At 44.4% G+C, this 27,873-nt stretch overlaps 1 protein-coding gene and 1 long non-coding RNA gene across 4 annotated transcripts in view; one reads left to right on the top strand and one right to left on the bottom strand.

Annotated features, from left to right (window-relative positions):
* Positions 1-25,625, top strand: part of LOC100347536 (NXPE family member 3) — a 46,903-nt gene extending 21,278 nt beyond the window's left edge. For all 3 annotated transcript variants that reach the window (XM_002721869.5, XM_070064409.1, XM_070064410.1), the window contains 3 exons: positions 11,048-11,127; positions 13,184-13,396; positions 23,564-25,625. In XM_002721869.5, coding sequence (XP_002721915.3) covers positions 11,048-11,127; positions 13,184-13,396; positions 23,564-24,096 — 826 coding nt within the window. In that variant the 3' untranslated portion in view covers positions 24,097-25,625. The remainder of the gene's footprint in view (positions 1-11,047; positions 11,128-13,183; positions 13,397-23,563) is intronic.
* LOC138846991 (uncharacterized) overlaps positions 1-27,873 on the bottom strand; it is a 66,631-nt gene that overhangs the window by 11,372 nt on the left and 27,386 nt on the right. The gene's annotated exons all lie outside the window — the stretch shown is intronic.

Raw genomic sequence — 27,873 nt, 5'->3', positions numbered from 1 at the left:
CATCTGTATGCTAATCATAGATTTCAACAATTTGCCCCCATGCCCACACACAACTTATAGAGTACAGTTTAGGGAGAGAATTTGGTCAATTCTCATATTACAATTCAATAGGGACAGAGGTCCTACCTGGGAGCAAGTGCACAGTGACTACTGTTGTTCCTTTAACAATTAACACTCTGTTTTATTTATTTATTTATTTATTTATTTATTTATTTATATTTTTTTTTTGACAGGCAGAGTGGACAGTGAGAGAGAGAGACAGAGAGAAAGGTCTTCCTTTGCCGTTGGTTCACCCTCCAATGGCCGCCGCGGCCGGCGCGCTGCGGCCGGCGCACCGCGCTGATCCGATGGCAGGAGCCAGGAGCCAGGTGCTTTTCCTGGTCTCCCATGGGGTGCAGGGCCCAAGCACCTGGGCCATCCTCCACTGCACTCCCTGACCACAGCAGAGGGCTGGCCTGGAAGAGGGGCAACCGGGACAGAATCCGGCGCCCCGACCGGGACTAGAACCCGGTGTGCCGGCGCCGCTAGGCGGAGGATTAGCCTAGTGAGCCGCGGCGCCGGCCTAACACTCTGTTTTATGATGTCAGTGATCATCCAAGGCTCTTGTCGTGGGCTTCCAGGGCTATGGAGACCTTTTGTGACCATAGACTCCGTTGTTATTTGGACATGGCCATAAGCAAAGAGGATGTCCTCCACTCCCTTTAGAGAAGAGTGTCTCCTTCTTTCCTCTGAGAAAGGATCTCGCAGAGATCCACCGTGTAGGGTTTTTTTTTTTTTTCCCACAGAGTCTTGTCTTTCCATGCATGAGATGCTCCTGCAGGCCTTTTAGCCCAACCAGGAAGCCTTATGGGCTGATTCTGAGGTCAGAGTGTTATTTACTGTGAGAGTCATTCTAGGAGTCTGCTGTGTGGACTGCTTCCCATGTTGGTCCTTCCTTCCTTTTTTTATTTCAATTATTTTTACCGGGCATTTGATGTTATTTATGTCATCTCTTTTACATTTAAACTGGTCTGTCTGTTGCCTTTAACATTTAAGCTCATCCTTGTAACAGTGAAGATGGTGTTTATACCACTGATTCTTATGGGTTTGGAGCCCCATGATTAGTTCTTAGGCTGTACCCTTAGAGGTGAGTCTATGTGCCTGTATGCAGAACTATACTGTTTTAGAGTTTTAGACTACCTCCTCCATCTCTTATCCCCTCCCTTGTTTTTAACAGATCTTTTTCCATTGCTTTAAAATACATGTAATTAACTCTGTGTTACATAGAGAGTTCAGCCTATAGTGTGAGGTAGAGAGATGAGAGAGAGAGAGAAAGAAAACAGAGGAAAAGAAAAAAAACCGACAAAACAAAACCAAAAGGATATACACAGTAAAAAGTAACACTAGTTAACTGTCTCTAGACAATCAGGTCAAGGGTTCTTGAGGACATTAGTTCTGAAAGTGGCTATTTCACTTCTATAGTTTTCATTTTAGCTACGCTGTTAATTCTCCTGAATCAGGGAAAACATATGGTGTTTGTCTCTTTGGGACTGGGTTATTTCACTAAGTATGAGGTTTTCCAGTTTGCTTCATTTTGTTGCAAAGGACCAGATTTCATCCTTTTTCACTGCTGTGTAGTATTCCATAGTGTACATATCCCACAATTTCTTTATCCAGTCTTTGGTTGATGGACATTTAGGCTGCTTCTATGTCTTAGCTACTGGGAATTGAGCTGCCAGAAACATGGAGGTGCAGATAGTTCTTTTGTTTACTGATTTCATTTCCCTTGGGTAAACTCCCGTAGTGAAATGGCTGGGTCATACGGCAGGTCTGTACAGGTCTTTGAGGTACCTCCATACCGTTTTCCACAGTGACTTTACCAGTTTGCATTCCCACCAACAGTGGGTTAGGGTGCCCTTTTCCCCACATCCTCTCCAGCATTTGTTGCTTGTTGATTTCTGTATGAGGGCCACTCTAACTGGGGTGAGGTGAAACCTCGTTGTGGTTTTGATTTGCATTTCCCTTATGGCTAGAGATCCTGAGCATTTTTTCATGTGCCTGTTGGCCATTTGGATTTCCTCTTTTGAAAAATGTCTGTTAAAGTCCTTGGCCCATCTTTTTATTGGGTTGTTTGTTTTGTTGCTGTGGAGTTTCTTGGTCATTTTATAGATTCTAGTTGTTAATCCTTTATCAGTTGTGTAGTTTGCAAATAATTTCTCCCATTTTGTCGGTTGCCTCTTCACTTTCCTGACTGTTTCTTTTGCTGTAAAGAAACTTCTGAATTTGAGGTAATCCCAAGTGTTCATTTTGGCTTTGACTACCTGGGGTCTTCTCCAGGAATTCTTTGCCTGTTCCAATGTCTTGAAGGGTTTCCCCTATGCTCTTGATTAATTTGATGGTGTCGTGGTGTAGATTTAGATATTTAATCCATGTTGAGGGTTTTTTTTTTTTTGTATATGGTATAAGATAGGGGTCTTGTTTCATTCTTTGACATGTGGACATCCAGTTTTCTCAGCACCATTTGTTGAAGAGGCTGTCCCCATTCCAGGGGTTGGTTTTAGCTCCTTTGTCCAATATGAGTTGTTTATAGATGTTTGGATTGATTCCCAGTGTTTCTATTCTGTTCCATTGGTCTATCCATCTGTTTTTGTACCAGTACCAGGCTGTTTTGATTACAACTACCCTGTAGTATGTCTTGAAGTCTGGAATTGTGATGCCTCTGGCTTTGTTTTATTGTTTATGATTGCTTTAGCTATTCGCAGTCTCTTGTTCCTCCATATGAATTTCAGAATCATTTTTTCTAGGTCTGTAAAGAATGCCTTTGGTATTTTGACTGGTATGGTATTGAACCTGTAAATTGCTTTTGGAAGAATGGACATTTTGATTATATTAATTCTTCCAATCCATGAACATGGCAGATTTTTCCATATTTTTGTGTTTTCTTTTATTTCTTTCTTTAATATTTTGTAATTTTCATCATAGAGATCTTTGACATCCTTGGTGAAATTTATCCCAAGGTACCTGATTGTTTTTGTGGCTATTGTGAGTGGGATTGATCTTAGAAGTTCTTCCTTGGCCATGGCATTGTCTGTGTATACAAAGGCTGTTGATTTCTGAGTGTTGACTTTTATCCTGCTACGTTACCAAACTCTTCTATGAGTTCCAATGGTCTCTTAGAGGAATCTTTTGGATCCCCTATATATAGAATCATGCCATCTGCAAATAGGGATAGTTTGACTTCCTCCTTTCCCACTTGTATCCCTTTAATTTCTTTTTCTTGCCTGATGGCTCTGGCTAACACTTCTAGGACTATATTGAATAGCAATGGTGAGAGTGGGCATCCCTGTCTGATGCCAGTTTTCAATGGAAATGACTCCAACTTTTCCCCATTCAATATAATGCTGGCCATGGATTTGTCATAATTGCCTTAATTGTATTGAGGAATGCTCCTTCTAAACCCAATTTGCTTAGAGTTTTCATCATGAAAGGGTGTTGTATTTTGTCAAATGCTTTCTATGCATCTATTGAGGTAATCATAAGATTTTTGGTTCTCAATTTGTTAATGTGACGTATCACATTGATTGATTTTCAAATGTTGAACCATCCCTGCATACCAGGGATAAATCCCACTTGGTCCAGGTGAATGATCTTTCTGATGTGTAGTTGGATTCAGTTGGCCAGGATTTTGTTGAGTATTTTTGCATCTATGTTTATCAGGGAAATAGGTCTCTACTTTTCTTTCTCTGTTGTGTCTTTTCTGGGCTTAGGAATTAAAGTGATATTGCCTTCATAGAAAGAATTTGATAGGATTCCCTCTGTTTCAATTGTTTTGAATAATTTGAGAAGAACTGGGGTTAGTTGTTCTTTAAATGTCTGGTAAAATTCAGTGGTGAAGCCGTCCGGTCCTGGGCTCTTCTTCTTCGGTAGCACATTTATTACTGATTCTATTTCTTTGACGGTTATGGATCTGTTCAGGTTTTCTATGTCTTCATGGCTCAGTTTTGGAAGGTTGTATGTATCCAGGAATCTATCCATTTCTTCCAGGTTTCCCAATTTGTTGGCATACAGCTATTTGTAGTGGTTTCTGATTATTCTTTTTATTTCTGTTGTGTCTGTTGTTACATTTCAATTGCCATCTTTAATTTTACAGATTTGAGTCTTCTCTCTCCATTTTTGGTTGGTTGGTCCAATGGTGTGTCTATTTTGTTTATTTTTCAAAGAACCAGCTCTTAGTTTTGCTGATCTTTTGTATTTTTCTTTGTTTCACTTCTGTTTATTTTTTCTCTAATCTTTAGTATTTCTGTTCTTCTGCTGGGTTTGGGTTTGGGTTTGGTTTGTTGCTGTTTTTCTAAATCCTTGAGGCATATAGAGAGGTCATTTGTTTGGTATCTTTCCAGTTTCTTGATGTAGGCACCAACTGCTATAAACTTTCCTCTTAACACTGCTTTTGCTGTATCCCACAAGTTTTGATAAGTTGTATTATCATTTTCATTTGTTTCTAGAAATTTTTTTATTTCTGTTTTGATTTCTTCTATGGCCCACTGTTCACTCAGAATCATGTTGTTCATTCTCCATGTGTTTTCATATGATTCAGAGATTCTTGAGTTGCTGGTTTCGAGTTTCATTGCATTGTGGTCTGAGAAGATACATGGTATAGTTTCAATTTTTTTGAATTTGCTGAGGCTCCCTTTATGGCCTAGCATATGGTCAATCCTAGAGTAAGTTTCATGTACCAGGGAGAAATATGGGTACTCTGTGGCTGTGGGGTAGAAGGCTCTGTAGATATCTACTAGGTCTATTTGGTCTATAGCATCAATTAGCTCTGTTGTTTCCTTGTTGGTTTTCTGTCTGGTTGATCTGTCCATTGGTGAAAGTGGGGTGTTGAACTCCCATGTTACCATTGTATTTGAGTCTATATCTCCCTTTAAATCCTTTAGTAATTATTTCAAGTAGCCATTTGTCCTGTAATTAGGTGCATATACATTTATAATAGTAATGTCTTTGTTTTAGATTGATCCTTTAATCATTATATCATGTCCTTCTTTGTCTCTTTTAGTAGCTTTTGTGTTAAAGTTCATTTTGTCTGATATTAGGATGGCCACACTGGCTCTTTTTGGTTTCTGTTAGCTTGGAATATCTTTTTCCATCCTTTCACTTTCAGTCTGTGTGCATCTTTGCTGGTGAGGTGTGATTCCTGAAGGCAACAGATAGACAGGTTTTCTTTTTTAATCCATTCAGCTAGTCTGTGTCTCTTGATTGTAGAGCTGCGACCACTTACATTCAGTGTGACTATTGTTAAATACTGTCTTTTTCCTGTCATGTTTCCTTAAAAGAGCTGTTTATGAATTTTGAGATTTGTTTGTAGTTTAGTTGGGTCATTTTTTACATTCGTCTTCTTTTGTAGTGAAGTTCTTGTTTTTGTATTTCTGTGTGCAGCACATCCTTGAGCCAGTGTTGTAGGGCTGGACACAAAGATACAAATTCTTTCAGTTTCTGTTTATCGTGGAAAATCTTTATTTCCTCTTCATTCACAGATGACAGCTTTGCAGGGTACATTATTCTAGGCTGGCATCCTTTATCTTTTAAAACTTGGAATATATCATGCCATTGTCTCCTTGCCTGTAGGGTTTGCAATGAGAAGTCTAGGGTGAGTCTGATTAAATTACATCTGAATGTGATTTGTCCTTTCTCTCTGGCACATTTTAGGATTTGTTCTTTTTGTTTCACTGAGTGTTGCCACAATGTGTTATGGTGAATTCCTTTTCTTGCCCAATTTGTTAGGACTCCTGTGTATTTGTTGAATTTGGTTGTTTCTTTCAACCTGCCTATGTTGGAAGTTTTCTGTATTATTTCATTGAAAATGCCTTCCAATCCGTTCTCTCTTTCCACACCCTCAGGGACTCCTATTAACCGGACATTACAACACTTGATTGAATCTTGTAGGTCTCCAACCGTGTTTTTTAATTTTCTAATTTCTTCTTCTTGTGTTTGACCTGACTGTATTATTTTTGGAAGTTTGTCTTCGAGTTCTGATATTCATTCTTTTATTTCATCTGTTCAATTTCTGAGGGATTCCACGGTATTTTTTATTTGGTCAATTGAGTTTTTCATTTCCAGTATTTCATTCTGGCTTCTCTTTAGGATCTGTAATCCTTGGGCATGCTTTTCATTCAGATCTTGAATCTATTTCTCATTGCTCTAAATAATCTGATTATTAATTTTCTGAATTCTTTTTCTGGCATGACTTCAAATTCTTCTTCTTCAGCCTCTATTATGGACGGTTTAGCCGGCTCCACTGGTGAGTTCATAGGTTTTTCTGTATTCTTATTCAGGATTTTTCCTTTGCTGTTCAGCATTTCTGTTTGGTTTCTGTTTGGTTTAATTTTTAGGTTGATTTCCCTCTGCTATGGGTCTATGCTGATTGCCAGTGTCAGCAGGCAGCTCCACCTTCTAGCATTTGTTTGTTTCTGGAAACTGAGGTACTTGAGTAGGCTGGTACCTGGGTTTTGAGGTACTAAGCTCCACCCCATGGGGCTGGTCTGCCTGTTCCTTTGTTCACCCAGAGTGCCTGGGCCTCCGTTGCTCAGCTCCCCTGTCACTGTGCCCCCTGTGTGATGAGTGGGGAGTCAGTCTAAACCACTGTGGTCCTTGTTCCCTGGGGTGGGGTAATCCCCACCACTGAAGTTCGAGTTGTAGAGGCAAAAGCAGAACCTGCCCTCTTTCACTCCCGAATGTATACAACAGATGGCTGCTCTCCGCCTGCTGCAGCTCTCTCTGGTTGAGGGGGAGACACGGAGGAATCGTGGCCTGTTCAGTCTCTCAGTTCATCCCCCAGGATGGCGCCCCCTTCCCGCTTACAGCAGCAAGCACTATTCACTTTGCTTTGATTTCCTTCCCCACTCATCCGTGCTTGTGTCTCACGTGTCCGTCCCAGGGTGGGTTGGAGGCAGTGGCGGTGGTGGTGGTCGTCCTCCCACTGGTTCTTTGTTCTGTTCTCTTCTCTTCCTGCAGTTCTGGGCACCTCTACCTACCCCGGGGTGGTCCCTGGCACTCTCTGGCGTGCTCCTGTGCCACTCCACACCAACCTTTCGTGGTTCCATCGCCTGACTGTCCCCTCGATTCATCAATCTCTCTCTGTGTGACTCGGCACACCTTGCTGCTATACCGCCATCTTACTACTCTCCTCCTAGGTACAATTCTAAGAATATAATAATGCTTCCCTTTCTCACTCCTTCCTTCCCCCTCTTCGTTTCTCCCACTCTTTATATTTTACATTTTCCTGTGTCAAATAGTTCTATTCAAGTTTCTTGACCTGATCTTGTGGCATTGAAGTGCCCGATGATCGACTACCCCCAAGAATCAGAGACCACCAGAGTCCAAAGTCGAAGCAAATTGCAGGGGTCGTTTATTGTGAGTTCGAACTCGGACCCTCCCTGCCTTCCCGGTAACAGTGGTATGGCAAAGGAGAGCCCCCAGCCCAGTTTACACAAAGCTTATATAATCCAGCACAAACAGGTGTATGCGTAAGCACTTTCTTATTTTCTCTTTGGCTGTTTTTATGAACCTATACATTTCATTGGCGCTTTAAAAAGTGAAAGCTACTGTCTAAAAAGGAGGAAGTGAAGAAATAATCTTAAACAATAAAAAAAAAAACAAAACTGTGATATGCACTTGTGGTCCCTGATCTTACCTTTCCGGGAATTGTATGCCGTTCCTCGGTTCTGAGAACTCGGCCTGCTCTGTCTAATCGTGGTGAAACAGGGATGATGTAAAATGAGGGCAAGGAAGCAAGCAGTACAGAAGCCAAAACTGCAATGAGCAAAGGTGCAGGCTGTGAGGCCCCCTCTCAGCATTTGCTTAGACGTGAATAGATCCTGGAAGAGACCAGATCCATGAGCATAACTAATATTATGTAGACATAACGGGGGGGGAGGGGCAGCACTGTGGCATAGTGGGTAAACCTGCCGTTTACAGTGCTGGTGAAATTGGGAATGACCCCCTAAAATCTATACAAGAATGTGGCCCCTTAAAGTTCCCCAGAAGCACCATGTGGGGTGCCACATATACTACCGGAATTTAGTGTGCCGTACGATATCATCATATGCTTATCAATAATCCCCAGTATTAATAAGCACAAGAGGGTTCATGCCTAATACTTAGAGAAGAATTCTAAATACCAGCATCCATACACGAGGCAGTGTGGTACATTTTAAGCTTTTATTTAGTGCGAAAGATGCATGGGAAAGTGAGAGCTTTATCTAAGAGAGAGGTAAATCTGCATTCATACCAAGCACTAGGAACCAGCCACGTGGCGGGGCATCTAGGCCTGGAAGCCTAGGGTGGGTGGCCCAAAGGCCATGCGCCCTGGAGGCACAGGGCTACAGCAAGGTCCTCTTGGCAAGAGGCCAGGGAAAAGAGAAGGGCCGGACACACTGTGTCCTAGGCTTTTAACCTACTTCCAAAGGGCAGTGGTAAATTAACCTGATTGGTGGGTGGGCACCCAGATATGGCCAGATAGGGGCATGAGGTCACAGGGGCGTGAAGGTATCAGGTAGGGCGTGACATTACACAGGGGCATGGTGAAGGTATCAGGTAGGGCGTGACATCACGAAGAGGCATGGTGAAGGCGTGGTCTTCCAGCTCACAAACCTAATTGATTTTAACTAGTATACCTTCCTACTTCACTGGCATCCCATGTGGGCGCCAGTTCGAGTCCCGGCTACTCCACTTCCCATCCAGCTCTCTTCTGTGGCCTGGGAAGGCAGTAGAAGATGGCCCAAGTCCTTGGGCCCCTGCAACTGTGTGGGAGACCTGGAAGAAGCTCCTGGCTCCTGGCTTCGGATTGGCTCAGCTCCAGCCATTGCAGCCATCCGGGGAGTGATCCAGAGGATAGAAGACCTCTCTCTCTCTCTCTCTCTTTCCTCTCTGCCTCTGCCTCTGCCTCTCTGTAACTCTGCATTTCAAATAAAATAAATGTCTTTTTTAAAAATTGGTGAATTGGGCTCTATCCAAATTACGAACTTCTCCATTACCAAAAGTCCCATAAACATAGCTTAAGTCAAGCAATAGACAGGAAGATTGCACCTGTGACACATATAATTAATTCAGGATTCATATTTAGGCTGAGTAAAGAAATCCTATGAAACAATAAAAAAAAAAATCACATAGCTCACCAGGAAAATAGGCAAAAGGAAAGAGGAAATCACACAAGAAAAATCTGAACAGTGAATGAAAGTATGAAAACTCAACCCCATGAATAATCAGAGAAATTAAAACTATAATACAACAATATCTAATAATTTTTATATTCTCAAAACTCTTTCCGGGGCTTAAACAACAAAGCTTTCTCACACTTCTGGAGGCTGAGAAGTCCAAGGTGAAGGTGTCGGTAGGTGCGGTGTGTGGCGGGGCTTGTTTCCTGGTTAGCAGACAGCTGTCTGCTCAGACCCTCATTTCCTCACGTGCAGAGGAGACAGTGAACAACCCTGTCCCTGTTATATGAACAGTGAACACTTCTGTCCCTTCTCTTAAGGACACAGATCCCGGGGGCCGGCGCTGTGGCATAGCAGGTAAAGCCATCGCCTGCAGTGCTGATTCAAGTCCCGGCTGCTCCACTTCTGATCTGGCTCCCTGCTAATGTGTCTGGGAAGGCAGCAGATGGCCCAAGGGCATAGGCCCCTGCACCCACCTGGGAGACCCGGAAGAAGCTCCTGACTCCTGACGTTGGCTTGGCCCAGGCCTGGCTGTTGTGGCCACTTGGGGAGTGAACCACCGGATGGAAGATCTCTCTCTCTCTTTCTTTCTCCCTCTGCTTCTCCCTCTCTGTAACTCTTCCTTTCAAATAAATAAAATTTAAAAAATGACACAGATCAAAACCAAAGTCATGATAGGGACTACATCCTTATGAAGAGTAGAATAGGAAAGGGCAGCAGTATCAAAAATGCCTCTGTGATACCTGCAATGATGTATTCATTACTTTTTGAAAACTTAACGTTTTATTATGAAACAAATAGAGACCCACAAGAAGTCACAGAAATAGTACACACTGTCTTGGAAACCCTTCATCCAGCTCCCCTCAATCAAAGACAGACAGTGGTTCCATTTCCAGTGGCTGGGAACTCCAGTCCAGGTCTCTCGTTAGGGTGTCAGGAACCCAGTTACTTGAGCCATCCCCTGCTGTGTCTCAGGGTGTGCATCAGCAGGAAGCTGGGGTCAGGAGCAGGGCTGAGTACTGAATCCAGGCACTCTGCTGTGGGATGTAGGCATCCTAACGGCGGTCTTTAACGGCTGGGCTGAGCAGCCACCTCTACCTAATGTGGTTTTTTGCTCTTCCAGAATCCCATTCAAGTTAGCCCATGACACCGAGTTGTCACGACTCTTTGTGATCGATCTTCGGGAGACTTGCCTTGTCCTCAATGAGCTTGACAGTGTTGAGAAATACCAGTCAATTGCACTGTAGGATTCCTCTGTACTGGAATTTTTTCTTATGATTAGGTTGGAGCTGAGTGTTTGGGAAGGAAAACCATTTCTAGTCCCATCACAAGGGTACAATGTTATTAGCATGATTTGTCACCTCGCTGAAGAGGTGTTCATCAGGTAAAGTTGTATTCCTACACCATCTTCTTCTTTCCAGTATTTTTGGAAGTCAGTATGCACAGTCCACACTTAAAATGTGGAGAGTGAGGCTGCCCACTGAGTTTTCATATAACAGAAAACGATTTGCCCCAGGGTGCGGTGGGAAAATGTCTATCCTGGAAGGCTTGTGCATGTCCATTTATCAGAGGAGGATCACCTGGTCCAGCTCAGTTGTTCTTTTCCGACCTTAACTGTTAGTAAGCTGAGAGACACAAGGGTAGATTCATTGCAGGAAGTCTCTCCCAGCCTCCCAATAAGATTTCTCTTCTGTGTTTTTTGATCATCCTTGCCCCAAATTATGGATTTGCTAATTATACTGTAGTCATGTCAATTTTTTTTTAATTAGGCAGAGTAGAAATCACAAGTCCAGCAACCTTGACCCAGGCTTACCTGGGCTTTACTAACCTTCAGTGCTGACTCGCTGTTTCTTCAGGAAAGTGACTGACAAGCTACTCCCGCATGGCACTTCTCCAATTGAGATCACTGTGGCAGCCACAGGGAATGTCAGTCTGGGTGAGTGGGGCTGGGATAGGCTGGGGGGAGAGGGGTGGGACTTTTATGCCTGGACTGGCAGTTTTGTCTCTCCTTGCCAGGCCAGCACAGTACAGTGGCTAGTGGTGTGGGCTGAACCATGAAGCTGCACAGGTTTCACATGCTATCCTTGTCAGTCATCATTCTTTTTTTTTTTTTATCACTTTGTGGAGGTATGACTGTTATAATACAAAATGCTATATATATATTAAATGTATGAATATACACTGGTGTGTTTGAAGTAAGTATACACTCCTGATACCATCAAAACAATTAATGCCATAAACATGTTCATCACCTCCAAAAGTTTCTCCCCATATTCTTTATGACAACGATGATGATGATGTAATAAAAACATCTAACAAAAGGTCTATCCTGTTAGTGAATTTTTAAATATACAATACAAGGTGGTCATTTAGTGCCCTGATCCCATATCAGAGTGTCTGATTTCAGTACTGGCTCCTCCACATCTGATCCAGCTTCCTACTAATGCACTTCCCGGCAGGCAGCAGGTGGTGGCTCAAGCACTTGGGCCCCTGCCATCCATGTGAGAGACCAGGATGGGGTTCCAGGCTCCTGGCTTCAGCCTGGCCCAGCCCTGGCTGTTGTGGGCATTTGGGGAGTGAACCAGCAGATGAAAGAGCTCTCTCTTTCTTCCCTTCAAACAAAATGAAAATAAATTTTGCAAAATAAATAGACAATATAACACTGTTAACTACAGGCTCTATGCCGTGCTGTAGATCTCTAGGATTTATTCATCGTATGTTTCTCAAACTTTGTACTCTTTGACCAATACCTCTCTGTTGCCACAGCCCCTTATTCCCTCTCACCCTCCCTTCTGCCATGTCTGTGTGACTATTTATATTCCTCAGAGGAAGTAGAAGCATGCAGTAATTGTTCTGCACTTGACCTAATGTCCTCCAGCTTCATCTCTGTTGTCACAAATGGAAGAGTATCCTCCTTTATCTTTGATTTTTTATTTGCCCAGATATATTTAACTATAGCTTATAAATATAAGTGCATATATATGAAGTGTACAATGTGATACATACACACTGGGAAACCATTACCACAAACAAGTTAATTAGCATGTAAGTGTTCTTATGGTAAGAACACTTAGGGCCCATGATCTCAGCAAATTTCAAGTATACAATACAGCATCATTAACTACAGTTAGGATCTACTATCTTAGCAAGTTTCAAGTACACAATATTGCATCATTAACCACAGTCATCTTGCTGAACTTTAGATCCCCAGAACTTACTGATAACTGAAAGTTGGTAAGTTTTGACAAACATCTCCCCACTCCCCTCTAGTTCCCCTCTAGTGCACACATCTAGATCAGTTTGAGTTCTGGGTTCCAGCCCAGCTCCAGCTGTTACAGGCAGTTGGGAGTGTGTGTGTGAACCAATGGACAGATTTCTTTCTCTCTCTCTCCTCTAGCTTCCACCCACTGGTAACCACCATCCCACTTTCTGACTCTATGAGAAACATAGAAACATGTTTTTTGAACATTGCACAAATAAGTGAAATCATACAGTATTTGTCTTTCTCCATCTGGCTTACTTCCCTGAGTACAATGCCCTCCAAATTCACTCATGTCATCACAAACAGCAGGATTTCCTTTTTAAAGACTGAATGTAACCTCATGTATATATATACCATAGTCACCTTATCCATTCATCCACTGACAGACACTCAATATGTTGACCTGTTTGCTTGTCTCAGCTGCTGTGAATAATGCTACAATGAACATGGCAATGTAAATACCCCTTCAACAGACTGATTGATCCTTAGGGCTTACAGACTCAGAAGTGGAATTGCTGGATCATATGGTAGCTTTACTTTAAATTTTTTTTAGGAACTGCCAGTCCTATTCTTGATTACAGTGTCCCCCGCTGTAAATGGGGCTAAGAATAGTGCTTCATGGGTTTCGTAAAAGAATAAATGAAGTAGCATGTGTGAAGAACATACAGGAATGCTCAACGCACTGTGAGATATTAACGTTAGTTTTCTTTATGATTTCTCCTTCTTGTAGCCCTGTCCCCGCGGCCCCCATGCCACCCAGGGCTCCCAGCCCCAAGGCCCTCTGGCTTCTACTACCGAGATGTGTGGCACTCACTGGCCTGCTCCGGTCGCTCCTTTTCCACTGAGGACAGCATCCGGGGCTGCCTGGCAGGCCACATCGTCCACATGATGGGGGACTCCACGCTTCGGCAGTGGTGGGAGTATCTGCGTGACACCGTGCCCTGTGAGTGCCCATGACGGAAGGGGTAGGCTACCTGTGGACTCAGGAAGGAAGAAGTGGAAGGGGAAGGCTCTGAAGAGCAAAACTCCTAAGCTGGGGCGAGGTGGGCAGGATGCTGTGCCTTCCAGTGGGCGAAAGAGAAAGGCACCAGAGCTGGGAGGGTGTTAAGTATCGTCAAGAGCTGCTTTCCTGGTCTAGTTAACCAGAAATTATGTAGTAAGTGCCAAAACCTTTCCCCATTTAGTGTCTAAATAAAATCTCCAGTTAGCCTCTTCAGTAAAGTTAAAATGTAAAGGACATAAAATTCCACCCCACCCCACCTCAATTTCCTGGTTTGTGTGTGTGTGTGTGCGTGTGTGTGTGTGTGTTTGACTCGCTGCTGGGCTTAACCAGTATCTTGAAAGCAAAGGTAGTTCTCTTAGCACCTAAAGCTGAGTGATTTCTGCCAGATCTCTGTGCTTTCCTTAGTTTCTCCAAAAGTCAATCCATCCAATTCCAAATCTCTGATTTTCCTACATAGTCAAGATTAATGGAAAACAAAACGATCGTGGAACTTAGAAGTAACTTCCCACAAAACAAACACTTAGCAGCTTTAGCAGTTATTTCAAGTAAAATTATGTCCCAGGCAGTCGGTACTTAGTACAGAGATGATGGCAAAAGTGTCAGAGATGTTTGGGGAGTAGGAAGGTAGAGTAGAAATACCAGCCAGGTTGCCCATCAGATTGGGCCCTTGTTCAGTGACCATAATCTCTATAAACTCGGTCATAAAATCATCAACAAGCGAACTGTAGCATTTGCTTACCACATACTGGAGGAAAGGCTCCCTAGTATTATTTCCAATTTTGGATGTGAAGCTCAGATACTTTCTTGGATTCCTAAAAAGCTTGGAAACTCACTGTATCATCACCATGGTCAGTATCATCCAAGGTTCCCTTCCTGGGAGTGCACACATCCCTTAGCAGAGTGCCTGAGTTCAAGTCCCCACTCCATCTCCAATCCAGCTTCCTGCCAACATGCACCCTGCGGCATTAGGTGATGGTTCAAGTACTTGGGTCCTCGCCACTTATCTAGGAGATCAGTTTGAGTTCTGGGTTCCAGCCCAGCTACAGCTGTTATAGGCAGTTGGGGGTGTGTGTGTGAACCAATAGACAGATTTCTTTCTCTCTCTCCCTCTCTTTATAAAATGAATGTTATGTATTTAAAATAAGAATTTGACAAGTTATGACCTACCAGGGGCCTTCAAAAAGTTAATGGAATCAAGAAACACAATGTATAAAACTCACAATATTTTTATACATAACCCAAATAAGATTACCACATCTAACAAAATGAATAATCGAAAAATACGTTTAGAAATCTATGTCATTATATGCAATAATGGCATGTGCCTCCAGGTTGCAATTTGGCATACAGCACAGGTATGAGTACACAGTGTGCACTGATCAAATCAGAGCAAGCAGCGTCTCTGTTTCCCCATCACCAATCTGTGATCAGAGCATTTGTGCCCTTCCTTTTCAGCCTGAATATTTGCTTAAATCTGCTATTCCATTAAGTCAAACTTCCTGACTTATTCCTTAAAAGTCCATAAAATTGGGTTTTCTAAACTTCATTTTTTAATTTTTTGTTTATTTTATTTATTTATTTTTTGACAGGCAGAGTGGACAGTGAGAGAGACAGAGAGAAAGGTCTTCCTTTGCCATTGGTTCACCCTCCAATGGCCGCACCGCGCTGATCCAAAAGCGGGAGCCAGGTGCTTCTCCTGGTCTCCCATGGGGTGCAGGGCCCAAGCACTTGGGCCATTCTCCACTGTACTCCCTGGCCACAGCAGAGAGCTGGCCTGGAAGAGGGGCAACCGGGACAGAATCCAGTGCCCCGACCAGGACTAGAACCCGGTGTGCTGGTGCTGCAGGCAGAGGATTAGCCTAGTGAGCCACAGCACCGGCCTAAACTTCATTTTAAGATTTACCTATTTGAAAGACAAAAAGAGAGAGATAGAGAATTCTTCCATCCACTTGTTTACTCTGAAAACAACTGCAATGGCTGGGACTGGGATAGGCCAAAGCCAGGAGGCAGAAAATCTATCCAGGTCTCCCACATGAGTGGCAGGGGTCCAGGTACTTGGGCCATCCTCTGCTGCTTTCCCAGGCACAGTAGCGGGGAGCTGGACCAGCAGCAAAGCAGCCAGTACTCAAACTGGTGCTCTGATACGGACGCTGGCATTACAACTGGTGACTTGACCCACTGCACCACAATGCTGGTCACCTAAAACTTTATTTTTTATCACAATTTTAAATTCACAGCATGATTTGAGAAGAAGATACAGAGATCTCTTATATATCCTCCACCTACCCTGCCGCGCGCACACACGCACACACACACACACAGAGGCCCCCCATTTTTAACATCTCCACCAGAGTGGTACGTTTGTGTTATGAATTAAACTCATGCAGATATTTAAACTCCAACATCTCATGCTCATGGTTGATGGATTCAGGGTGGAGACTTGAGCTAATGATGGCATCTGGGGGTGGGGGCTTGGTGAGAGGATTTGGGGTCATCAGGGGCTTGTTCTCAGAAGGCAGTTCTCATGAAAGGGTTGGTTACACAAGCCAGGCATGCCTCCTGTGTCTCTCTCTGCTGCCAAATCACCAGGTGATCATTCCTCTGCACCGGCTCCGCCATTGCCAGCCTCCACCAGATGCCAGACTAATGAGCCCTTCTGATCTTGAACTGTGAACTTTTAAACCGTAAGCCAAAATCAACCTTTTCCTCCCCCCAAGATGCTCCTTAAAGCAACACAAATCTGACTGATACAATTTGTTACCATTGATGAACCCACCTTGGCACATCATTGTCACTCATCACGATCACGCAAAGTCCATGGTCTGCATTAAGTTTTGCTTTTGGTGTTGTATTCTCTGTGGGTTTAAACAACTGAATAACTACAAGTATCCACCAGAACAGCATCATCCATAGGGTTTTCACTGCCCTAAACATATTTTGTGCTCTGCCTGTTCATCCCTTCCTCTCCAGCACCCAAAACCCTGAAAAACACAGATCTTATTGTCTCCAGAGTTTTTCGCCTTTTCCAGAGTGTCATATAATTGGTGTTGTACAGTACACATCTTCTCCCATTGGTTTATGTAAGTAATATACACTTAAGTTCCCTCTGTAACTTGATGGCTCAATTCTTCTTAGCCTTGAATAATCCAAACTCTGGATGCTTTGCTCTGTTTATCTATTAGCTTACTGAAGGACATTGCTCCCAAGTTTTGACAATTATGAACAAAGGTCCTATAAACATCTGTGTGCAGATTTCTGTGTGGAAAGAAATTTCCAGCTCCTCTGGGTCTATTCAAGGTTGGAATTGTTTGCTAAAGCCATGACCCATTCCAGGATCTGATTGCCTGCGCTTCTTATCTTGATTCTTGTTTATGGAAGAATCAGAGCCAACTGTTCTTCCCAATGCTCCACCTTCTGGAGTTGCCCAGTTGCTTCATTATGGTGACATTTAGTTTGTCCTTGATTTCTTGTGGTTGCTGTACTGGAATTTGGAGATATTCAACTTCAGTCTTTGTGTACACTCTGTTTTCAGGCTGTTTGGGAGGCGCATCATATTTGACCATTTACCATCAGTGGTGATGAGACTGACTGGTTCAGGGAATGGCAATCTGGTCCCTAGCACCAACATGGTGCAGTTATGATTCTCCCCCTTGGTACCAGAAAGTAAACTGTGTGGTATCGTGGTGGCACTGTGTGAAAGGCAGATTTACAGAGAGGCAGAGAGAGAGAGAAAGAGAGAAATATTGATCTTCCATCTGCTGGTTCACTCCTCAAATAGCCACAATGGCTGGGGTTAGGCCAGGGTGAAGTCAGGAGACAGAAGCTTCTTCTGGGTTGCTCACATGGGTGCAGGCATTCCACTGCTTTCCCAGGCACGTTAGCAGGGAGCTGGATCAAAAATGGAGCAGCCAGGACTCAAATAGGTGCCCATATGGGTTGCAGATGGCAGCTTAACCTACTGTGCCACAGCATCCCACACCCCAACACCATTTATTGAAGAGACTCCTTTCCCCATTGTGTACAATTAATGTTCTTGTCAAAAATTAGTTGACCACAAATGCTTGGGTTTATTTTGAGACTCTTTATTTTTGGTCTATGTGTCTATTTTTGTTCCAATATCATATTGTTTGGATTACTACATCTTTGTAATATATTTTGGCATCAGGAAGTGATGCCTCTAGCTTCGTTCTTCCTGCCAAGATGGCTTTGGTTGTTCCAAACCTTTCATGGTTCCATATGAATTTTATGATTGTTTTCCTACTTCTGTGAAAATGTCATTGGAATTTTGATAGCGATTGCATTGAATCTATAGGTTTCTTTGAGTAGTATGGACATTTTTACAATACTCATTCTTCCAAGCCACAGACATGGGCTATCTCTTCATTTGTGCCTTATATATTTTCTTTCATCAATGTTTCAAATTTTCAGTACACAGACTTTCATTTATTTGGTTACATTTATTCCTAATTTTATTCTTTTTGATATTATTGTAAATGAGATCATTCTCTTAATTTCTTTCTCAGATAACTTGCTATTTTGGCATCAGGAAGTGATGCCTCTAGCTTTGTTCTTCCTGCCAAGGAAGATGCAGCTCTATGCTATGGCCTGGGAAAGCAGTAGAAGATGGCCCAAGTCCTTGAGCCCCTGTCCCCACATGGGAGACCAGGAAGAAGCTCCTGGCACAGCTCCAGCTGTTGCAGCCATCTAGGGAGTGAACCAGCAGTTAGAAGACCTCTCTTTCTCTCTGCCTCTCCTCTCTTCTGTGTAACTCTGACTTTCAAATAAATAAATAAATAAATATTTTTTTAAAAAAAGTCATTTGGTCCTGAATTTTCCATTGTTGGAAGGTTTTGTATTACTGATTTGCTCTCCTAACTCATTATTATCTGTTCATATTTTTTTTTTAGATTTATTTTATTTATTTGAAAGACAGAGTTACAGAGAGAGGTAGAGACACAGAGAGAGGTCTTCCATCCACTGGTTCACTCCCCAGATGGCTGCAACAGCTGGAGCTGCGCTGATTCAAAGCCAGGAGCCAGGAGCTTCTTCTGAGTTTCCTAAGTGGGTGCAGGGGCCCAAGGACTTGGGCCATCTTCTACTGCTTTCCTAGGCCATAGCAGAGAGCTGGATGGGAAGTGGAGCAGCCGGGACTAGAACCGGTGCCCATATGGGATGCTGGTGCTTCAGGCCAGGGTGTTAACCCGCTGCGCCACATTGCTGTCCCCAATCTGTTCATATTTTCTATTTGCTCATGATCCAATCTTGATAGGTTGTATGTTTCTAGGAATTTATCCATTTCTTTTAGGTTACCCAGTTGTTGGTATATAATTGTTCATTGTAGTCTCTTATGATCCTTTGTATTTCTGTGGTATCATTTTTAAAGATTTATTTTATCTATTTGAAAAGCAGAGTTAGAGAGAGAGGGACACACACATCATACACACACACACACACACACAGATGTCTTCCCTCTGCTGGTTAACACCCCAAATGGCCGCAATGGCCAGGGCTGGGCTAAGTCTAAACAAGGAGCCAGTAAATCCATCCAGGTCTCCCACATGGTCAGCAGGGGCCCAAGTACTTGGGTCATCCTCTCCTGCCCTCCCAGGAAGACCAATATGGAGCTGGATGAGAAGTGGGGCAGCCAGGACTTCAATAGGTGCTCCAATAAGGGTTGCTGAGGTTGCAGGTGGCAGCCCAATCCACTGTGCCACAATGCCAGCCCCCCAAAAATTTTCCACATACTTAGGAATTTGCCCAAATTCCTTCCATTATCGATTTCTAGTTTCACATCACTGTATTCAGAAAAGATACTTGATCTGATTTTAGTCTCTTTAACTTTGTCTAGACTTGTTTTGTGAGCCAATTTATGATTTGTCTTGAAGAATGCTCCTGTGTGGAAGAGAAAAACAAATGTGTATTTTTCTTCAGTTGGGTTGGATATCCTGGATATGTCTGTTAGGGCATTTGGTATAGCGTATTATTCAAATCCACTGTTCTTATTGAATTTCTGTCTGGATGACTTATCCATTGTTGAAACTATCACTATACTGCCATCTCTTCTTTCAGTTTTGTTAATTTGAAATTTGTTAATTTCAGGTGCCCCAGTATTAGGCGCATTTATATTTATAATTGTTATATTCTTTTTTTTTTTTTTTTTGACAGGCAGAGTGGACAGTGAGAGAGAGAGAGAGAGAAAGGTCTTCCTTTTCTGTTGGTTCACCCTGCAATGGCCGGTGCGGCCAGCGTGCTGTGCCAATCCAAAGCCAAGAGCCAGGTGCTTCCTCCTGGTCTCCTATGCAGGTGCAGGGCCCAAGAACCTGGGCCGTCCTCCACTGCCTTCCAGAGCCACAGTAGAGAGCTGGACTGGGAGAGGAGCAACCGGGACAGAATCTGGCGCCCCAACCGGGACTAGAACCTGGGGTGCCAGCGCTGCAGGTGGAGGATTAGCCTAGTGAGCTGCGGCGCCGGCCCATTATGTTCTCTTGATGAATTGACTCCTTTATCATCTATAATGACCTCTTTTGTCATTTGGTGTAGATTTTGACTGAAAGTCTCTTTTGTCTGTTATAAGTATAGCCACGTATGCTCTCTTTTGGCTATCGTTTCCATGGTACATCGATTTCCACCCCTTAACTTTCAGTCTGTGCGTGTGCCGAAGGCTTAAGTTAATTGTAGGCAGAATACTGTTGAGTCTTAGTACAGCTTTTTTAATTGGCTGTCCAATATTCATTGCACAGATGTGTCTTATCACAGGATACTCGGTCCTATTCAGATCTTTTCTGTACAAGCAATGCCACTGTGAATTAGTTTGTCCAGATATGTCATATTTGTCCAGGTGTTGGGTAGACAGACTTCCAGGAGTTGAATGTGTCAGATTGTAAATGCACATATAAATTTGTTTAACATTGCTCAATTCCCCTTTTTACACATTCAACAACAGTGAATGAGAGGGTCTGTTTCCTTCTCATCTCAAAGGACTATTGTTTGGATTTTTTATCTCAGTTGAATAGGTGAAACATTAAACTGATTATAGGACAAACATCTTAAGTCTATTGATGTCCATGTCATCATTTCTACCTGTTTTTCTCTTATGTTTCTGGTTTTTATTTTCTCAGTCTTCTCCTCTTGTACCTAGCTTCTCAATAATGAAGATCTTTGTAGTTCTACTTGGAGCTCTCTTACCCCTTGTTGTGACCTTGCCCATTCCTATGGCTATGGCAACATCCATAATTATAATAAATCCCAAATTGATCTTTCTGGCCCAGACCTCTTTTATGAACTCCAGCTGCAACCCTGATATCTCCATGTAGATGTCTCTCAACTATTTTAAAAGTTAGTACTGGGCAGTGTTGTGGCACAGCAGGTTAAGCTGCTGCCTGCAACACCAGCATCCCATATCAGAGCGCTAGTTCAAGTCTCAGCTGCTCTGTTTCCAATCCAGCTCCCTGCTAATGCATCTGGGAAGGCAGCAGAAGATGGCCCAGGTACTTGGGCTCTTACCACACATGTGGAAGACCAACGTGGAGTTCTGGGCTTCTGGCTTCAACCTGGACCAGCTCCAGCCATTGAAGCAGCTGTTTGGGAAGTGAACCAGCAGATAGGAGATCTCTCTTTCTGTCTCCCCTTCTTTCTGTCACTCTGCATTTTAAATAAATCTTTTAAAACATTTAATATAGTACTAACCTCTGGATCACCCTACCCCTCCCTCATAACTAAAATATAATCCAGATTTCCTGAAACACAGTAAGTGCTATTATTTCATTACTTCTTAAATTAGAAATCAAGCACAGCTCCTGGTCTCTGATACCAGCATTCAATTAATTATCTATACTATCTACTCTATAATGGAAACATCTGGAACCTACCCCCTCCCTCTATCTCTACTTCTTTCTGTTCTTGGCCATTGCTAAGCCTACAGCAAAGTCCTTCAAACTGGGCTCCCCTTTTCACTTCTTGATGTCTCTGCTTCTACCCATTTTTTGCAAAGGAGCAAGCAGGTGTTGCAGCTCAACAGTTAAGCTACTGCTGCTTGGAACGCCCACATCCTGTATAGGAGTGCCCTGGTTTGAGTTCTGGTTCCACTTCTAATTCAGCTTCCTACTCATGCACACCCCAGGAGGCAGCAAGTGATAGCTCAAGTATGGAGTCTTTGCCACCCATGTGGGAGACCTGAATGGAGTTCTGGGCTCCTGGCTTTAACTTGGCTATTGTAAGCATTTGTGTAGTGAACCAGCAGATAGAAAATCTCTCTCTCTCTCTCTCTCTCTCTCTCTCTCTCTCCCCACCTCTGTCACTCTGCCTTCCAAATAAATAAATAAAATTAAAGTGGAAATAGAATCATATAATTCGTTCAGTGAACCCCAAAATCAAAATCATTAACTGCATGGTCTGACTCTATCTCTAACTTCATCTCATATCATTCCTTGTGCTTCAAGAACACAAACCTTTCAGATCCTCAAAATTTCCAATATTCCTTTAACATTAGGAAATGCCTCCCCTCTCCTTTGTGTGTGTGTGTGTGTGTGTGTGTGTTACATAAGCAGAAGGATTTATGTCTCTTTTTAACCATTTTATATAAAAGTATCCAGAACAGAACAGTGCCTGTGAGAGAGAAGATACCTCAATCTGTACTTGTGGAATATTGCTAGATGAATGCAGCCAATAGTACTACAAGCCTAAATTAAAAATTGGATGCAAGGGGTTCACATAGTAGCATAGAGGGTTGGGCCACCACCTGTGAGGCTGGCATCCCATATGAGTGCCAGTTCAAGTTCTGGCTGCTGCATTTCCAATCCATCTGCCTGATAATCCACCTGGGAAAGCAACAGGAGATGGCCCAAGTGCTTAGGCTCCTGTACCCACACAGGAGACCTGGATGGAGTTCAAAGCAATAGTCTAGACCCAGCTGTTATGCCCACTGGGGAGTAAACCAACAGATGCAAGATTCTCATTCTCTCTCTCTCTCTCCCTCTCCTTATCAAATAAATAAACATTTTTTTAAAAGTTGAATGCAAGAGTTGGAAGTAGAAAATCTTAAAAATGAAGAAGGAATAGGACTTGTTGAGTGATCTGAATTTAGATTCAGACACAGAGCAGCACCAGATATGCCTTGGAGAACTGAGAAAAAAGGAGAAAACACTGAAAGCCATTCAAGGAGGAGCTGACTGGTCTGGGTGGTGGAGGAGGTTCGGGAAGTAGTGAGCAAGATTTATGCAGAAACTGTAGATTCACTTCCCACATATCACGTTTAAGGCATTGGAGAAACATTAGAGAGAAAAAGCAGCTGGGCTTGTGGAGCGTGCAGTCAAAGGTCAGGAAGCCCCAGCTCTTAGGAAACCTCTGAAAAGCTGGAAGTGAGTGAATTTTCCCACGAGGCAGTTGATGGAGAAAAGTGGGCGCCACCGACAGAAATGTAGTGAATGCCTTCATCTGCAAAGTGCAAGGGAAATATGAAGCAAACGACTAAGCAAAGAATGACCAGAACAGTAGGAAAACAATGGGATAATGTAAGGTTACAGAGAGAAGACAAGACAGTGGTTTGGGGGAGTGATCGACCAGCAGAGGGGCATCAGCACTACAGAGCTAAGACTAAGTCTAAAGGAGCCTGGGTGGATAACAGTGAGATCTTTGGCAACTTTGAACACTGAGGAGAGAAGCATGAGTTATCGGCACAATGCTTGTATCCTGGAAACAAGCAGGGACTGGAATTTTCCTTTAAAAAAAAAAAAGATTATTTATTTGAAAGTCAGAGTTAGAGAGCGAGAGAGCGAGGTCTTCCATCTGCTGGTTCACTCCCCAGATGGTTGCAATGGCCAGGGCTAGGCCAGGCTGAAGCCAGGAAGCCAGGAGTTTCTTCCGGGTCTCCTATGCAGCTGCAGCAGTGCAAACCTTTGGGCCATTTTCCATGCCTACCCAGGCCACTATCAGGGAGCTGGACAGAAATGGGCAGCCAGGACCTGAACAGGTGCCCATATGGAATGCCAGCACGGCAGGTGGTGGCTTTACCCGCTATGCCTCAGCAACGCCCTGGAATTTTACTGGTTCAAGAGAATAGCACACAGCCCTTTATTAACCCCTTATCCCTCTCTCTCATCCTCCCGACAGCCCTCAAGCCCGTGGATCTGCACGTCACCTATCAGGTGGGGCCCCTTATGGCCGTGGACACCACCCGGGGCATCGTGCTGCACTGGCGGGCCCACAGCTGGCCCCTGCGCTCCCTCCGCACACCAGTGGCCTCCCTGCACTCTGTGGCCCATGAGCTGGGGGGCCTGGCAGGGGGTCCCCACACCGTGGTGGTGCTGGGTCTGGGAGCTCACTTCACCACCTTCCCTCCGTCCATCTTCATGCGACGACTGGCAGGCATCCGGGCAGCTGTGACGGCCCTGCTGGCCCGGGAGCCCCGCACGCTTGTGGTCATCAAACTGGCCAACACCGGCTACAAGTCCGTGTACGGCAGCGACTGGCTCACCCTGCAGGTGAACCGGCTGCTCCGAGCTGCCTTTGCTGGCCTCCGGGTGGCCTTTGTGGATGCCTGGGAAATGACCTCCAGCCTGGCCCTGCCGGACAGCATCCACCCAGGGAGACTCATTGTGCGCAATGAGGTGGACTTGCTCCTCTCCTTCATCTGCCCCAGCTGAGCGCTTCTGAGGGTTCCGCTGCTGTGCTGACCGAGGGCCTGGGGGGACTGTGGCGAGGACCACAGCAATGCTGAGACCTTGAACTTTGTGATTCAGAGGAAGGAGATTACTTGTTAACATTTTGGTCAGATATGAATGTAATTTTACATAAACTGTGGGTTTGGGAGGGGAATTTTTATTGGTTGAGTTGTAGATTAGGCAGATGTAAGGAATAATATCCAGAGAGCCCTGCTATCTTTTACTGTGAAAACCTCACAGACCTATAGAAAACATCACAACTGGGATTAAAAAAAAAAAGATTCATGCATGTATTTGAGTTATGTATCAGAGTTACAGAAAGAGACGGGGAGAGAGAGACAGAAATCTTCCCTCTGCTGATTCACTCCCCAAGTGGCTGCAATGGCCAGGGCTGAACCAAGCTGAAGCCAGGAGCCAAGAGTTTCATCTGAGTTTCCCATGTCGGTGGCAGGGACCCAAGCGCCTGGGCCATCCTCTGCCATCCTTCCCGGGCCACCAGCAGGGAGCAGGATTGGAAGTGGAGCAGCTGGGACACGAACTGGTGCCTCGTGGGGTGCTGGCATCACAGGCGGCAGCTCCACTTGTTACGCCACAACTAGGATATTTACATTGGCACGATCCATACTGCTCTTCTTTCCCCCGTTTCACTGTGCTCAATTGTGTGTGTATTCAGTTTTTTGCAACTTTATTACATGGGTTGGTTTGTGTTTCATTCTTTAACATCTGTTTTATAGCAAATGAAAGAAAACAGAACCCAAAGGTTTACCCAGGGTGGTAAGTCTAATAGGAAAGCCCCGAGCAAGCTGGCGTCACCGAGGGCTGCATAGTCCTCACATCCAGGGTGATTAGGAATCTCTACCCTGACCCAGGGGAGCACAGAGAAGACCGTTTCTGCAGAAGAAGGCAGTGTACCAAATCTTCACAGCCATAGCCGGCTTTCACCATCAATGGACACCACTTGGATGTCTCAGAAAGTCTTTCATTTAAAGTAAAAGTAAGCGGTCCTAGACTCATGTTACTCCCAGGCACCTGGCAGAACCAAACCTGTGTGCTTTCTGGGGAAACATAACATTCCCTCAAATCTCTAAGAATTTTTCTACAGATAAGAAGGCAAAAGAGCAGCAGGGATTAAGTTGCTGCTTGAGTCACCAGCATCCCATTTCTGAGCACCAGTTTGAGTCCCAGCTGCTCTGCTTCTGATCCAGTTTCCTGCTAATGCACCTGGGAAAGCAGCAGAGGGTGGTCCAAGTCGTTAAGCCCGTGCTACCCACATGGGACACCCAAATGGAGTCCTGGACTCCTGGCTTCTGACTGGGCCAGCCCAGCTGTTATAGCCATTTGGAGAGTGAACCAGCAGATGGAAGATAGAGCTCTCTGTCAGTCTGTCTTTCAAATGAATAAATACATGCACACATACATAAATCTTAAAAACTGCTTGCATTCAAAAATTGTGAAACATACCAGAAGCAAGACAACAAGACTTAGATGCAATACAAAAAAAATCAGCAAAATCAAAACTACAAAAATGTGAGATATGGGGACAACTAGAAAAAATATGAAGTATGTTTACTTAATAAAAAAAAAATAGTGGGGCCGGCGCCGTGGCTCAATAGGCTAATCCTCCACCTTGCGGCGCCGGCACACCGGGTTCTAGTCCCGGTCAGGGCGCCGGATTCTGTCCCGGTTGCCTGTCTTCCAGGCCAGCTCTCTGCTATGGCCAGGGAGTGCAGTGGAGGATGGCCCAGGTGCTTGGGCCCTGCACCCCATGGGAGACCAGGAAAAGCACCTGGATCCTGGCTCCTGCCATCGGATCAGCGCGGTGCGCCGGCTGCAGCGGCGGCCATTGGAGGGTGAACCAACGGCAAAGGAAGACCTTTCTCTCTGTCTCTCTCTCTCACTGTCCACTCTGCCTGTCAAAAATAAAAAAAAAAAAAAACAGTGGTTTTTAGGCCCCGGCACTGTGGCTCAATAGGCTAATCCTCCGCCTGCGGCGCTGGCACACCAGGTTCTAGTCGCAGTTAGGGCGCTGGATTCTGTCCCGGTTGCCCCTCTTCCAGGCCAGCTCTCTGCTGTGGCCCGGGAGTGCAGTGGAGGATGGCCCAAGTGCTTGGGCCCTGCACCCCATGGGAGACCAGGAGAAGCACCTGGTTCCTGGCTTCGGATCAGTGCAGTGCGCCGGCCATAGCGGCCATTTAGGGGGTGAACCAGCGGAAAAGAAAGACCTTTCTCTCTCTCTTTCTCTCTTTGTCTAACTCTGCCAGAAGAAGAAGAAGGAGAAGGAGAAGGAGAAGGAGAAGAAAAGAAAAAAACAGATTGTCAACTAAACATCTCAGTAAGAAAAGATCCTTAAAAACAGATGAAGAAAAAAGTCAAATTCTGCCCTAGATGTCAGACTGACGGCTGACATCTCAAACAGCAAAAATACAGTCAGAAGCTAGGGCCGGCGCTGTGGCACAGCAGGTTAACACCCTGGCCTGAAGTGCCGGCATCCCATATGGGTGCCAGTTCTCTTCCCAGCTGCTCCTCTTCCAATCCAGCTCTCTGCTGTGGCCTGGGAAAGCAGTAGAAGATGGCCCAAGTCCTTGGGCCCCTGTACCCGCATGGGAGACCAGAGGAGGCTCCTGGCTTCGGATCAGCACAGCTCTGGCTATTGCGGCCATCTGGAGAGTGAACCAGTGTATGGAAGACCTCTCTCTCTGTTTCTACCTCTCTCTGTAACTCTGTCTTTCAAATAAGTAAATTAAATCTTTTAAAAAAATAGAAGACAATGGAATGATATCTCCAAAGTTAAATCTATAACCAGCAAAATCTTTAATTGAACAGAGGCAAATTCATCTGCTTGGGTTTCCATAACAAAATACCCCCACAACTCACACACCTGCCAATCCTACAGGCTTTGGGTTCTCTGTCTAGACAGCACTCACTCTGGCATTCCTTTTTTTTTTCCTAAGATTTGTTTATTTGAAAAGCAGAGATAGAGAGGAGAGAGAGAGAGAGAGAGAGATCTTCCAGGACCAGCGCTGTGGCCTAGCAGGTAAAGCCACGGCCTGCAGTGCCAGTGCCAGTATCCCATATGGGCAGCGGTTCGAGTTCTGACTGCTCTACTTCCAATCCAGCTCTCTACTTTGGCCTGGGAAAGCAGTGGAAGATGGTCCATGTTCTCAGACCCCTGCACCCACGTGGGAGACCCAGAAGAAGGTCTTGGCTCCTGGCTTTGGATCGGCACATTTCTGGCCATTGCAGCCATCTAGGGAGTGAATCAGCACATGGAAGCTCTCTCTCTCTTGCTCTCTCTCTCTCTGCAACTCTTTCAAACAAATAGGCAAATCTTAAAAAAAAAAAAAAAAGGAAAGATCTTCAAAGACAAATTTGAGAGAGATCTTCCACCTGCTGGTTCACTCCCCAGATTGCCTCAATGGCCAGGGCTGAGCCAGGCCAAAGCCAGGAGCCAGGAGCTTCTTCCAGGCTTCCCATGTGTGTGCAGGGGCCCAAATATTTGGGCCATCTTCTGCTGCTTTCTCAGGCCATTAGCAGGGAGCTGGGTTGAAAGTGGAGCAGCCAGGCTTGAACCGGTACCCATGTGAGATGCTGGCACTGCAGGCAGTGGCTTAACCTTGTGCACCACAGTGCCAAACTCTATTCTGCCTTTCAAATAATAAAAAAAAAAAAAAGTCAAACTCTGCTTTACTCTTCTTTAATCTGTTTCTCAGTCTTTCCTTGTCTTTTGTGACCATGGATCTTTTGAAGCATATAGGTCAT

Source organism: Oryctolagus cuniculus, chromosome 19 (genome assembly GCF_964237555.1).
Source record: "Oryctolagus cuniculus chromosome 19, mOryCun1.1, whole genome shotgun sequence".
NCBI classification, from domain to species: Eukaryota; Metazoa; Chordata; class Mammalia; order Lagomorpha; family Leporidae; genus Oryctolagus; species Oryctolagus cuniculus.
The sequence above is the reverse complement of the archived record's forward strand: the minus strand, read 5'-3'. Positions and strand labels throughout refer to the sequence as shown.